Raw genomic sequence first — 15,649 nt, 5'->3', positions numbered from 1 at the left:
TTAAATATATTTGGACTGGTACATGGATAGGAAATGAGACTAGTTTAGAGGGGGCATCTTCATCAGCATGGATTAGTTGGACTGAATGACCTGTATCCATGCTGTATGTCTTTATGACTATGCTGAAAGATTTGTTTCCTTAAACATGGTATCTCATATCAGTATATGGTAGCTTAGCTCGAAGGATGAACATTCTCATATGAATCCTATCAAAGTGAAGTAACCCATTGTAACTTCTGAAATTGTGTTTGACCACAAAGAATATAATTCAGAATTTTTGAGATAGAGACTGTAAAAGAGTAAAATAGCTGATGCCTATTTGCTCAGGCCTGGATGGGAATCAGTTGTAGGGGTTAGTGGTAGAGTGTAGATACTGAAACCTGGAGTTAGATAGAATCATAGTCATAGAGTGATACAGTGTGGAAACAGCCCCTTCGACCCAACTTGCCCACACCGGCCAACATGTCCCAGCTACCTTAGTCCCACCTGCCAACATTTGGTCCATATCACCTCCAAACCTGACCTATCCATGTACCTGTCTAACTGCTTCCTAAATGTTGGGATAGTCCCTCCTCAACTAGCTCCTCTGGCAGCTTGTTCCATACATCCACCACCCTTTGGGTGAAAAGGTTACCCCTTAGATTCCTATCAAATCTATTCCCATCAATAATATCAAAAATTATCTGTAATTGAATTGCAAATGTGCGTAACATTCGGCCCGTGGCATAGAGAGGTAAAGATAAATGGCCTTGTGTTACTTGTTCCAGAAAGATTTGTATAATCTCATGACCCCAAGTAAAAGTGTTTCATCTGACAATAAGGAATTTTGTATTTTTTTGTTACATCCTAAGAATGTCTATTCAGGGCCTCTGCACAGCTCATAATTTAATTACCAGGCCAAGAAGAAGTGGCAAATCAACAGCTCTGGTATAAGCTCCAGTATAAAGGGCCTGTCCCACGAGCATGCGACTGCATGCGGCAAGCGTGACCTAACCGAAAGCGGGGGCCGCACGGAGGTCGAGTGATCCCCGTACAGGGCCTGTCCCACCAGCATGCGACTGCATGCGGCGAGCGAGACCAAACCGGAAGCGGGGGCCGCGCGGAGGTCGAGTGATCCCGTACGAGTTGACGTGAAGTTCGAGCGAAGGCGTATGCCGTCATGACGCTGTGTACAGCGTCAAGAACCTGCGTACGGCATCGAGACGCTGCGCACGCTCTTCGAGGCGGTGCGTACGGCCTCAATGCGGCTGCAGGCTGGCAGGCTGTTGCCACGCGGAATTTTTGTACAGTGTCAGTAGGACAATAGGGGGGAGGGGACGGGAAGGGACAAAGGACAATGGGGACCGGGCATGGGGGAACTGTGGGGGGGAGGGGGGGGGGGCAAGAGATGGAGGTGGGGGACAAAAGGGGGAACCGGCGTGCTTTGTAACTTTGTCAGCTATGTAGGTGGCCACTATTTGTATAATTTTGTATGCAAGCAAGGAATTTCACTGTGCCTAGTCACATGTGTCAATAAAGTATTCCTAATCCTATTCCTAATGTTCTTCTTTGTCAGGGAAAATAAATTGTTGCTTCACCATTTTCCTTTTTATGCTTGAAATCTCAAAGGTAGACGTAATGCCGACTGAGTCATTGGGAATCCGCAACTACGGAATATTGCAAACATGTTATGAAAAGTAAATGTCTAATTATCGAAAGTAACAAACTTTCACGTAAAAAAAAAATCAGATTCTTAGTTTAATTCAGCATATGGATCTGCAAACCACCATTTGCCGCCTAAGCTTCTGGCCATATGATCGGCCATCAGCAAGGTAGTCTATCCTGACTTCTATAACACTGTCTGCCTTTGTCACTGGCTCAGCTCAACTTGTTCTGCAACCATAACCCATTTTTTCATTGCATCCACTGCATTCGTCACCTGTGTTACATCCACCATAAACACCTGACATTATTGTCTGTATTCCAGGCCACACCACGACCTAATCTGCTATCACTCCTCTCTTTCCTAACTTACACTGGATTCCAGTGTAGCGCCGCATCAGTGTTAAAGTTCTGTCTTTTTTCAAATGCCCTGTATTCTCAGTATATGCCCATCTGCTCCCTTTTACTCCACACCTAAGCACTTCTATTTCACCAATTCTACTATTGTTGACCAGGCAACGACTGCCTGAGCAAGAACCTCTTTCCCTCACTACACTCTTCCTGCATTAAAATCTTTCTCTTTGGCCAACTGCCCTTACATTTCCATATGTGGTCTTGCATGAACTATTGTTTAATCTTGCACTTTGGGACTTCCTGAAACGCTATATAAATGTAAGTTGCTTTCACCATCTGTGTGTCCAAACACATTTAATAGAAGCACAACATAAGATGTGCAGGTCGATCGGTTAATTGGCCGTTGTAAATTGTCCCTAATGTGAAGGAGAATGGAATCTCGGGAGTACGAATGGGGACGTGGAAAGAACCAAATTGCAAGTAGTGCAGGTTGGTGTCAATAGATGGTCAACGTGGCTGTGTCTCTTTCCTTGCTCTATGGCTCTAACAATATAAGATCCAGACTCCATTCAAATTCTGGGGAATTCAACCCTGACATTTGAGGATTCGAAGTCAACCATGACTAAAAGTACCCAAGTATGCACCTATGTCATATTGGTATAATAGAAACATAGAAACATAGAAAATAGGTGCAGGAGTAGGCTATTCGGCCCTTCGAGCCTGCACCGCCATTCAATATGATCATGGCTGATCATCCAACTCAGTATCCCGTATCTGCCTTCTCTCCACACCCCCTGATCCCTCTAGCCACAAGGGCCACATCAAACTCCCTCTTAAATATAGCCAATGAACTGGCCTCAACTACCTTCTGTGGCAGAGAGTTCCAGAGATTCACCACTCTCCGCGTGAAAAATGTTTTTCTCATCTCGGTTCTAAAGGATTTCCCCTCTATCCTTAAGCTGTGACCCCTTGTCCTGGACTTCCCCAACATCGGGAACAATCTTCCTGCATCTAGCCTGTCCAATCCCTTAAGAATTTTGTAAGTTTCTATAAGATCCCCCCTCAATCTCCTAAATTCTAGCGAGTACAATCCGAGTCTATCTTGTCTTTCTTCATAAGAAAGTCCAGACATCCCAGGAATCAGTCTGGTGAACCTTCTCTGCACTCCCTCTATGGCAATAATGTCCTTCCTCAGATTTGGAGACCAAAACTGTACGCAATACTCCAGGTGTGGTCTCACCAAGACCCTGTACAACTGCAGCAGAACCTCCCTGCTCCTATACTCAAATCCTTTTGCTGTGAATGCCAACATACCATTCGCTTTCTTTACTGCCTGCTGCACCCGCATGCCTACTTTCAATGGTACACAAAAATGCTGGAGAAACTCAGCGGGTGCAGCAGCATCTATGGAGTGAAGGAAATAGGTAACGTTTCGGGCCGAAACCCTTTTTCAGACTGATAGGGGGTGGCAGGGAGAAGGAAGGAAACAAAAGGGAGGAGGAGGAGCCCGACCATCCCCCAGCCCTCGGGCTCCTCTTCCTCCCTTTTTTTCCTTGCACCCGCTGAGTTTCTCCAGCATTTTTGTGTACCTTCGATTTTCCAGCATCTGCAGTTCCTTCTTGAACACTTTGCCTACTTTCAATGACTGGTGTACCATGACACCCAGGTCTCGTTGCATCTCCCCTTTTCCTAATCGGCCACCATTTAGATTATAGTCAGCTTTCCTGTTTTTGCCACCAAAGTGGATAACCTCACATTTATCCACATTATACTGCATCTGCCATGCATTTGCCCACTCACCCAGCCTATCCAAGTCACCTTGCAGCCTCCTAGCATCCTCCTCACAGCAAATCTCATCTGGAGATTTGTTCAGCAAAACTTTGACAATACATTTTGAATGTACACCCACCACACATCCAAGCAACATATTGTGAGTGTATCTCAATGTATACCAATTGATTGAGATGATGAGACAGTGGTCATTTCCAGTCTAATGATATCTCTGTATGCTGTCAGTGCAGCTAAACTAATCTACGCGATTATGCTAACATAGAGCCAAAAAAATAAATGGCACATCAAATATAACCACACCACAAGAAAGTAAATGTTACCTACATGATTTTACATTATTAATTCTATGTACTTTAAGAACACTGTATATTTTACTTTCAAGAGCATTGTGCACTGCAGTGAATAAATGAAAAAGCACCATGGTAGACTTGAAAATCCAAAAATAAATCTGCAGATGCTGCAAATATGATATTAGAAAAGAAAATGCTGGAAGGAGTCAGCAGGTCAGATTACATATATGGAAAGACAAACAGAGTAAACATTTCAGGTCAAGACTTTGTCAGATGTGGTTGATTCCTTATTTCTGGATGAGCAAACCATGTTTCACTCAAATGTACAAGGGGTAAACTTTTAGAGTTTATATCACCCCTAGAGAGGAAAGGCAGGAGAAATAATTAAAAGAACCAGAAAGAGATTGAGCGCAAGACCATATCCATTTTTGTGTATAAGCATTTAAATAATATCATCCCAATAGACATATTAACATCCACAGATTTTATTGTTTGAATGAAACAGAAATTACCCAAAAGATTGAATAAAATGGATATAACAGTTCTCTTACTTTGTTTGTTAACAAATAAAAAATAGCTAGATTTTTACAGTAAAAGTGAAATATGATCAATATGATCATGGTATAATCCAATGGGCGATGAATGGGTTAGATTTTATGGCCTTCCTCAAAATGGCGGAGAATCAGATGCTCTAGAAATAATATGCTGTATCTGCCTTGTTTCTCTCCCCTTATGCAGTAACTTAGTTTATGAAAAGTATTACTAGGAGAGAAGGAATTTATGGTTTATTCAAAGTTCTTGTCAAACTGCTCATAATGAATGATGCAGACTTGTTCAAATCTGTCATTCAGTGATCTCATATGTATTTACATTAAAGTACAAAATGGCGGCGGCGCGGGCACATCGCGACGCCCCGTGTCTCCCAAGAATTGGAGAAATAGCGACAATTCCCCTACCTGTCTCAAGGCTGCTCACACGGAGCAGTCTTGTATCTCTTTCAAACAGCCGACAGGAACTTCTGTACTTCGGTTCCTGCGGCTGCAACAACTTTCTGGGCGATCTCCGTCTCGCTCCTGAGCTCGTCAGAGCAACGGAGCACCGGAGCCGCGGGGCTGGAGACCGCCAGCAGAGCCGCGGGGCTGGAGAATGCCAGCGGAGCCGCGGGGCTGGAGACCGCCAGCGGAGCCGCGGGGCTGGAGAACGCCAGCGGAGCCGCGGGGCTGGAGGACGCCAGCGGAGCCGCGGGGCTGGAGGACGCCAGCGGAGCCGCGGGGCTGGAGGACGCCAGCGGAGCCGCGGGCTGGAGACCGCCACCGGAGCCGCGGGGCTGGAGAACGCCAGCGAAGCCGCAGGGCGGCAGACCACCACCGGAGCAGCGGGGCTGGAGAACGCCAGCGGAGCCGCGGGGCTGGAGAACGCCAGCGGAGCCATGGGGCTGGAGAACGCCAGCGGAGCCACGGGGCGGCAGAACTCCACCGGAGCCGCGGGGCTGGAGAACGCCAACAGAGCCGCGGGGCTGGAGAACGCCAACAGAGCCGCGGGGCGGCAGACCACCACCGGAGCAGTGGGGCTGGAGAACGCCAGCAGAGCCGCGGGGCGGCAGACCACCACCGGAGCAGTGGGGCTGGAGAGCGCCAGCGGAGCCGCGGGGCTGGAGAACGCCAGCGGAGCCATGGGGCTGGAGAACGCCAGCGGAGCCACGGGGCGGCAGAACTCCACCGGAGCCGCTGGGCTGGAGAACGCCAGCAGAGCCGCGGGGCGGCAGACCACCACCGGAGCAGTGGGGCTGGAGAGCGCCAGCGGAGCCGCGGGGCTGGAGAACGCCAGCAGAGCCGCGGGGCGGCAGACCACCACCGGAGCAGTGGGGCTGGAGAGCGCCAGCGGAGCCGCGGGGCTGGAGAACGCCAGCGGCGCAGCGGGGCTGGAGACCGCCACCGGAGGCGCGGAGCAACGTAGCGGCAGAACACCAGCGCGCACCAAGCCAGCTCGGCCGACCGGAAGCACCAACAGACGGCGACGCGTACGAAAGCACCGCCGGGGACGCAGAGGTGGGTTAAAGGCCAAGTTAGAGCTAGCCCCACACAGGCTCGCAATTCCTAGCCTTTTCCTCGCCAACGTGCGCTCACTGGCAAACAAAATGGACGAACTGCGGCTAAGGATCACCTCCCACAACTGGATCAAAGACTGCAACATCCTGATCTTCATGGAAACTTGGCTCAACATCGACGTTCCTGATAGCGCCATCCAGCTAACGGGGCGTTATTTACTCTGAGCGGACAGGACAACAAACTCCGGTAAGACCAGAGGTGTGGGTCTGTGGATTTATGTAAATAAAGCATGGTGCACGGACTCCACCATCATCGAGAGTCACTGCTCAGCTAACCTTGAGTTCCTCTTGGTTAGATGCAGACCATTCTATCTGCCCAGAGAGTTTACCTCCACTGTTGTGACTGCAGCCTATATCCCTCCTGATGCTAATGCCAAGCTTGCAATGAAAGAGCTGCACACTGCCATTAGCAAACAACAGACTCACAACCCCGAGGCAGCCTTCATTGTTGCGGGTGACTTCAATTCACTCCAACCTGAAGACTGTACTCCCCAAATTCAACCAACATGTCTCCTTCGCCACTAGAGTAGACAAGACACTGGACAAAGTCTACACTAACATGGCTGAAGCTTACAAAGCCGTCCCCCTCCCCCACCTTGGTCAGTCTGATCACGTCTCATTGTTCCTGCTCCCTAAGTACTCCCCACTCATCAGACGGGTTAAACCCACTGTGAGGACAGTTAAAGTCTGGTCAGAGGAAGCGGACTCCACACTTCAGCAGTGTTTTGGAAACACTGACTGGAAGGCGTTTACAGCCCAGGCCACCCTTGACTCCCACACGGACATTGATTCCTACACATCCTCTGTTCTGGACTTTATAAACTCCACCATCAATAGTGTCATCTCCCTCAAACGGGTGACCATATTCCCGAATCAGAAGCCATGGATGAACAGCGAGGTCAGGCTACTGCTGAATGCACGGGACACCGCTTTCAGGTCAGGCGATGCTCGAGCCTACAGTTCATCCAGGGCTAACCTGAAGAGGGGCATCAAGAAGGCCAAGCACTGCCATAAGCTCAGGATTGAGGAGCACTTCAACAACAACTCCGACCCCCGACGCATGCGGCAAGGCATCCAGGCCATCATGGACTATAGACCCACCAACACCACCCCCACATCCAGCGATGCCTCCTTCCTTGAGGAGCTTAACCACTTCTATGGCCGCTTCAACAGGGACAATCTAGAGACAGCCATCAAGGCTGTGCTCCCTGCTGATCACCAACCCCTCACACTCACCCCCTACGACGTGTACGTGGCACTGAGTAGGACTAATGCACGTAAGGCTGCTGGCCCTGACGGCATCCCCGGGCGCGTCCTCAGGGCCTGTGCTGCGCAGCTGACAGACGTCTGGACTGACATCTTCAACCTGTCACTTGCCCAAGCAGTTGTCCCCACGTGCCTTAAAACCACCTCCATTGTGCCGGTGCCAAAACACTCCACTGCGGCAAGCCTCAACGACTTCCGCCCAGTTGCACTTACTCCCATCATCACCAAGTGCTTCGAGAGGCTGGTCCTGGCACACCTCAAAGGCTGCCTACCCCCCACAATGGACCCCTATCAGTTTGCCTACCGCAAGAACAGGAGTACGGAGGATGCCATCTCATCGGCATTTCACTCCACCCTCTCCCCCTTCGACAACAGAGACACTTATGTAAGAATGCTGTTCATCGATTACAGCTCAGCATTCAACACCTCTAAACTGATCACCAAACTCGGTAACCTGGGCATCGACCCCTCCCTCTGCAACTGGATACTGGACTTTCTAACCAACAGACCCCAGTCTGTTAGGTTAGACAAGCACACCTCTTCAACTCCCACACTGAACACCGGCGTTCCACAGGGCTGTGTGCTGAGCCCCCTTCTCTACTCCCTCTTCACCTACGACTGCACACCTGTACATGGTACTAACACCATCATCAAGAATGCAGATGATACAACGATGATTGGCCTGATCAGCAACAACGATGAGTCGGCCTATAGGGAGGAGGTCCAGCTCCTAGCAGCATGGTGCGCTGACAACAACCTGGCCCTTAACTCCAAGAAGACCAAGGAGCTCATTGTAGACTTCAGGAAGTCTAGGTGCGGCACGCACACCCCCATCCACATCAATGGGACGGACGTGGAACGTGTTTCCAGCTTCAGGTTCCTGGGGGTCAACATCTCCGATGACCTCTCTTGGACCCACAATATCTCAACTCTGGTCAAGAAGGCTCACCAGCGTCTCTTCTTCCTGAGAAGACTGAAAAAGGTCCATCTGTCTCCTCAGATTCTGGTGAACTTCTACCGCTGCACCATCGAGATCATTCTTACCAACTGTATCACAGTATGGTATGGCTACTGCTCTGTCTCCGACCGGAAAGCACTGCAGAGGGTGGTGAAAATTGCCCAACGCATCACCGGTTCCTCGCTCCCCTCCATTGAGTCTGTCCAAAGCAAGCGTTGTCTGCGAAGGGCGCTCAGCATCACCAAGGACTGCTCTCACCCCAACCATGGACTGTTTACCCTCCTACCATCCGGGAGGCGCTACAGGTCTCTCCGTTGCCGGACCAGCAGGTCCAGGAACAGCTTCTTCCCTGCGGCTGTCACACTACTCAACAATGTACCTCGGTGACTGCCAACCACCCCCCCCGGACACTTCTCCCACAGGAAAAACACTATGACTGTATGCATGTAAATAGTTTTATTTATTGAAATCATATTCTATGTCGCTCTTCCAGGGAGTTGCTAACTGCATTTTGTTTTCTCTGTACTGTACACTGACAATGACAATTAAAGTTGAATCTGAATCTGAATCTGGATCTGAATTATACTCCCCAATGAAAAGAGAAAAGCAGTTTATAAAGGGCCTGTCCCACTTGGCCGTCATTTACGCAACAGTGACTGATGCGTGACGGTCGCGTGACGGTCGCGCGCGTCATCATGCGTCCGCACAGCCGTCTGGAATGCGTGACGTCATTTGAAGATTGACACACAATGCAGGAGTAACTCAGCGAGCCCGGCAGCATCTCTGGCCAGAAGGAATGGATGATGTTTCGGTCGAGACTCTTCTTCAGTCTGAAGAAGGGTCTGGACCTGAAACGTCACCCATTGCTTCTCTCCAGAGATGCTGCCGGTCTCGCTGAGTTACTCCAGCATTTTGTGTCTATCTCCAATCATCTTGGCTCCGCTCTGGGAGTGGGAGTGGGGGCGGATCCTGATCCGCAACGGCCGTGAGCCCCAGGCCGAGCTCGGCGATCGTTTGCCTGCGTCTGCTGCTGTTGGAGGTGAGACGTTGCGCCGCGCCAGGGTCTTGGGCCTGTCCCACTTTGGCCGTCAGTTACGCGACAGGCTGGTAGCGCGCAAAGATTTAGTGCAGGACGAAATCCACACTCCTCCACACCACTCCTTGTGCCCGTCCCGCGCTACCCACACGCTACCCACGTGCTACCCACATGCTAGCAGGTCGCGTAAATGACATGTGAATGACGGCCAAGTGGGACAGGCCCATGACAGCATCAAATATTTACCAGTTTAACTGGGTTTTATATTCTTTTTGGACTCTGTAACCATATGGATATTATTCCTGTTCATCCTGATGACTCAGCAAATTATTAATGCATCATCCATATCAGGACATTGATTGTCACTGTCTTTGATTCTGTGTCGCCAACTTCAGAAACTATAGGATTTTGTGAAAACATTTAAACTTACAATTTTCCTAGATGTCTATTTCGATATCAAGCAGTTTATGTGTATCTTTCTGAAGCACTTCCACTCTTACAAGGTATAGAACCATATGTTTCTATAGTTTCTCTTATATTTTAGCTCCCGATCTGTGATCTATCTCATGCTCTCAGGACATAAGCTTTATAATATGGTCCCATCCTCTTCCCCTTCAGTATGTTTTATGATGCTGGTGTTATTGCAATTGCCTTTCTTCCACATTTCCTTCCCAATGTGTCTGGACCAGATGCATTCAAACCTTTGCATCAACATTCCTGCTAGATGCAGATGCTGCCTGACCCTATAGTTACTCCAGCATTTTGTGTCTATCTTCATCTTGATGTTGTCTGAGATGGAGTGTTGCAGAATGATAAGTGGCTGGAGCTCTCTGCATGTGTAAGAGATAGAGGCAGAGCCAGACGATTAATCCAAGCAGTCCCTGCATTATAACCACACCAAAATTAATGGACTAACCTTCTACTGCTGCAGAATCATTCATTTAATAAAGGAGGACATCTAGGCCACCTTGTTGTTGCCAACTCTTTGACCGATCACTCTAATTTGTTTCCATTTCCTTGCTCATATCCCTGCAATGCTTTTTGTGAAGTGCACCATAAATCTTGGCCAAGACAAATACCTTAATGTGAGAAATGCCATCTATCTGAGGGATTGATAAGTGAAAACAATAACTTTATTGGCATCAACTGGAGATTTCAGACATTTTTTATTAGCAGATTGTTGAAAAGAAAGAAAATTAAATACAATACAGTAAACGTGGTTCTCACATTTAAACCAGGCTCAAATAACTATGCTACCATAGAAAAATCTCGATTTCTTGCATTATGATGTAAAAACAGATCTTTTTGTACAGATTTTGTACAACAAAATTTGTAATAACCATTTTTTTAGAAAACTTTAAATATATAGATAAAAATAGACAATTTTCGTATGTCCTAGTTGAAGATGAGTGTGTTCTGTTCCAAGGGCTTGCATAGAGCGCAAATGTGGTTATAATACAGGATACCAAAACATACATGTTCAAGATAAAAAGTATATAAACAATAAAGTGAAAATGTATTGTACTGAGAGGCAATGGACAGTTTAATGAACAACAGAACTAGGGTAATCCCATTATGTTAAAAAAAAAACCTTTCTTTGACTTTATAAAAGAAAACCTGCATTTCTATTCTAGAGAGCTTTTTCTCTTAAAATCCCCTCTAGTATTGGGTTTCCGTAAGCTTCCTTTTACCTTTCATATTTCTGCTTTCAATGCATTTGGTATCTCAAACAAGTCAACAAAAGACAACCGGTTATCAACCATCAAATTACCAGTCATTAAAATCACTGGATTAAGAGAATGCCATATTTATATTGGCAGCATATAGTTAATCTTACTATCCTGCCAATAGCTAGCTAACTTGTTGAGATGCAAATCACCACACTTGAACTACATTTAGGTGGGACAGGGGAACATTCTGTAATCTAATTGTCCCAAGGTGATCTACATTAACTTAAAGACTCTATGCAAGGTGCAGAGGAACAACAAATGCTAGATACAATTTTTTTCAAGATGTTTTGTTTTTTTTAAAGAAAGATCACATGGACAAGTAAGGATGCTTTATTTGACAGAATTGCATCATCTCAGTTGTTAACCCTTTCAAGACCATCGTGGCCAGAGAAACAAATAGTTCACTTTTTCTCCCTCCCTTTTGCAAGCTTTGTAATGCAATGCTGGAAAATATAAAATAGAGAAGGCATGGAAAAAATATTTATTCCTTCACTCGCCAGTTAAAATCTTTGAAGATGTCTCATTTTACTATATTTCCATATTAACCTTCTTTAAGATATTTGTCAAGACATATTGATCCCCAGAGACTAAACCTCCTGCTGTTACAGTGTGTGCTAGAAAGACATCTTGTTGCCAAATTCCTGGATTAGGCTAATGTAAAACCACCCTCTGATCAATTTGTATAGCTGGGCATCATTTTGGTTTATAATGAACAAGCTAGTGGATTTAGTCAGTCTTTTAACAGCATTTGTTAATTTTATTTATTTCACCAGTTCAATGGTGAATTTTTCATGTCTTTGATGTGATTTAAAATTTGGTAAACCTCGCTTTTGTATTTTTTGCTAATACAGATACACTCTAAAGAATATAACCTAATTTCATCAGCCAAATGTGTTGACAAATAAAAAAATATGTTCTGTTGTAACATTGAAAACATCGTGAGAGCAGTCTCTGTTCTGGTAGGACAAAGTTTGCCAATAACTATAAACAGTGACCTGCCATGATGAAATAGGCAGTATTCCATTGTAGATATTGAAATGAATACAAATACATTTCACGGGATATAGATAGGTCACGTAAAAAGATTTGGCACGTGGATTATAATGTGGAAAGATATGATTTGTGTGCAAAAAAACAATTCTGCTAGAAATAAGTAGAAAGGTAGCATACTTTGTAGATAGTGAGAGGTTGAAAAGTCAGTGTTCAATGAGACTCGGGTTTCTTAGTACACAAAAGTCACTGAAAGATAACATGCAGGTAAAGCAAGCAATTAGGAAGGGAAACAGTATGTGACTTTTATGGCAAGATGATGAGTACAAAAGAAAGTATGTTCAACTACAATTATGTAGGGCCCTGGTGAGACTGCATCTGGATTATTGTGTAAAGTACTGGTATTTTTATCGAAGGATATTGGAGAGAATCCAATGAAAGTTCACCAGATTGATTGCTGGGAAATTGGTATGAAGGTGGGAGAATAGTCATATGATTAGGTTAAAATGACTGGGGCTATATACACGAGCGTACACGAGCATATGGTGATTTTATTGAAACAAAAAATTATATTTGGAATTGAATGGGAGAAGGAACAATGATTTTTCTCCTGGCTGGATTGTCTAGTATCAGTGGTTGTCATCACAAAATTTGTGGTTAACCATTTAGAACTGAGACGAGAAAAATGATTATCACCCAAGGGGAGTGAATCTTGGAATTCTCTACCAAAGAATAATGGGAAGGCTCAGCCACTGAGTGGATTCAAAACAGAGACCAAAAGATTTTTATGAAAGGAATAAGGGAAATAGGATTATTGCAGGAAGGTTAGACTGAAGTAGTAGATCAGCCATGATTACATGAAAAGATATAGCAAGCACAAGCAGCTAAATGGCCTACTCCTGCTCATGTTCTTATGTTCTACTGTTGACCTACTCTGTCCATAGTAGTCAACAATGCCAGTGGGGATTGTTTTCTCTGCAAGGATGGTCTTTTAATGGTTAACATGGCAGTGAACAAAGGCAAAATGAAGAGAAAAGGCTACACTAGCAAATTAGCACTGTGTTGGAGTTTACTTTCAATTATTTGCACAAAGGTGATCACACAGTTTATCAAAGACATTGATAATTACACAAAACCATCCTTCCCTATTACACAGGGAGAATACAGACTTTAACTCACCACTCATCTAGGTTTTTTGTTTCAACCATTACATCAAGTGTCGCAAAGTTCCTTTTTTTTTGAAGAGCAATGCCTCAAGATGACACAAAAATAATAATTATAGGAAGAAACAAAGAGAGAAACATTTCTGTTGCTTTTTTTAATCCATGACGCTGTAACGCCGCAAATCTCAATTAATTTAATCAGTTCTGTGTCAGAGAGCAGAGACAAGAGGCTCCCCTCATTGAATGTTGGGCAGACAGGGCTTCCCACCTGCCACACTGACCTTAAAAAGGCGCAAAACAGACGCCAAGGATCTCGTTCAATAATACTGTGACTTGAGGACAAATATTTACATGCCTGCATGCTTTGTTAATGAGCAATATAACCAAAAATTGCAGTGTCTGGAACAAACAATGTGACAAAACATATCAGCATTTAAATCTCAAAAGTACTGTGTTTTTTCTCTAATAATCTACTGCATACACATTACCTCCCTGTGTCATATTATATACACACGACCAGCAGCTTGGCAAGAAGCAAACAGTATTCACAAATATGTGTCTGGGTGGAAAGCACAAATATATATCTTTTGTGACTTTTAAAACTTACATTCACTTTCATTTGAGTGTGTTTATTTTTAAATTTAGCAGAGGAATCTCAATGCCAGGTTTATCTTCCACGGGTTACATTTTGTCTGTATACTCAACACACAACTTTCTCACTTCTCTCTCTCTACCTATTCCTTCAACCCAGTCTTTTAATCTCCCTGTTGAAACATTAATGTCCCTGCAATATTATTTGACGTACTGACCTGGCAGCCCTATAAGTAAAATTCATTTGGATCCAGGAAAGAAAGGGTTGAGAAGCTTTCTTGCTGGTCTGAACATGCCATCTATAACAAATGAGAAGTGGAGGGGAACAATAAACATTTAAAAAAGAGTTTGTTCGCTTCTTTTTCACTACTGCTGAGTTGTTTTTTTTTTTGCGTGATGTGCTTAACATTGCAATTGTCAGCACTGGTCAGAGTCTAGTCCACAAAAAGGACGCGTATAGTGTCAGCAGTGACCTCCTGATGACAGTCACTATTTGCGTCTGGGTGTTTCGTACTCATCAGGATTGTCTACTTCAGAGAGTTTTGCCATTGAAGTCAGTTGCTGGAGAGGAATATCATCGCAATACATCAAACATTTCATGGATGGCAAAGTAACACAGTTATGCAATCTGGGTAAAGCTGTCTCAAAAACGCAGTTAACCCGCATGTTAGTAGAGGACTTTATTTTTCTTTTTTATACAATTTATTTTTCTCATAATCCTGGTTGAATTTTCGAGTCATATGGCGCAGTTGTTTTAGTACATTACGGATGACTTCAGATACATCCTTCCATCTGAAAAAATAAATAAGAAAAACATAAGTTTCAATTTCTCTTGACGAAACATTAATCAACAATGGATGTTCCCAACTTCAGAGGTCAGGGTGTTTTATTCCATTTATAGTTCTATATGTACCCTTTACCCTTTTTAGCATAGCTACAAATGAAAACATCCAGTGTTTCCTAATTTATACCAACAATAATTGTCTTAATGGTAATAATAGAGGGGTTACAGTGGGTTAATAACTCTGGGTCCATCTGGATTTCCTGCATGCCAAAGACATGTAGAATAGTAGGTTAATTGGCTGCTGTCATTATATGCTGACTTGGTCAGCCAAAGAACCTGTTTTGTGTAGCACAATTCTAATGTTGTCTACCGTAAAAGAATTATAGAAAGGTTAATCAAAGGAGATGGCTATTTGACCCATTGTACTTATCCTGGTTTTTGAAATGCTATCCGATTATCCCAGAGAAAGTAGAAAGTTAATGTGATGCTATTTGTGGTTTACATTATATCAAAACATCTTGATTGGCTTTCCTTTGCGATTTACTGTACTCTCTCTCCATCAATTGGTTCGAGACATTCAAGTTAGGCGCAATATAACCTACTTAATCTGCAGGATACCATTAGTTAAATCATAAAAATTACCAATAATAAATGTAATAAACGAGAATAGAGAGTCTTAATCTTCTGTCAATGGGTTTGGTGAAAATGATAATACAGTATATGCTCTATCTGTATATAAAGCTCCTATCAGTTAAATTAATGCACTATATATTTAAGATGCTGTGTGAAATATATCCTACTTGCTTTGATTACAATAGATAAGGTCCCTTTGTTCTTTGGCATTGTAATTTCAGACGTATCAGAGTTAACAGCCATTTAGCTTAAAATAAGAAATATACCCATTGCAAAATGGACTACTTAATAAGTTGCTTATCTAGATATTTTTTA

The 15,649-nt window shown here is 44.6% G+C and overlaps 1 protein-coding gene across 5 annotated transcripts in view; it reads right to left on the bottom strand.

Moving 5' to 3' along the window:
• Window positions 1-10,592: 10,592 nt before the first annotated feature.
• Window positions 10,593-15,649, bottom strand: part of dach1 (dachshund family transcription factor 1) — a 552,234-nt gene continuing 547,177 nt past the window's right edge. For all 5 annotated transcript variants that reach the window (XM_033023029.1, XM_033023032.1, XM_033023033.1 and 2 more), the window contains one exon: window positions 10,593-14,709. Coding sequence is in view for 1 of the 5 variants with exons in the window: in XM_033023030.1 (XP_032878921.1) it covers window positions 14,672-14,709 (38 nt within the window). In the remaining 4 variants the exon portion in view is untranslated. The remainder of the gene's footprint in view (window positions 14,710-15,649) is intronic.

Source organism: Amblyraja radiata, chromosome 6 (genome assembly GCF_010909765.2).
Source record: "Amblyraja radiata isolate CabotCenter1 chromosome 6, sAmbRad1.1.pri, whole genome shotgun sequence".
Taxonomy (NCBI): domain Eukaryota; kingdom Metazoa; phylum Chordata; class Chondrichthyes; order Rajiformes; family Rajidae; genus Amblyraja; species Amblyraja radiata.
The sequence above is the reverse complement of the archived record's forward strand: the minus strand, read 5'-3'. Positions and strand labels throughout refer to the sequence as shown.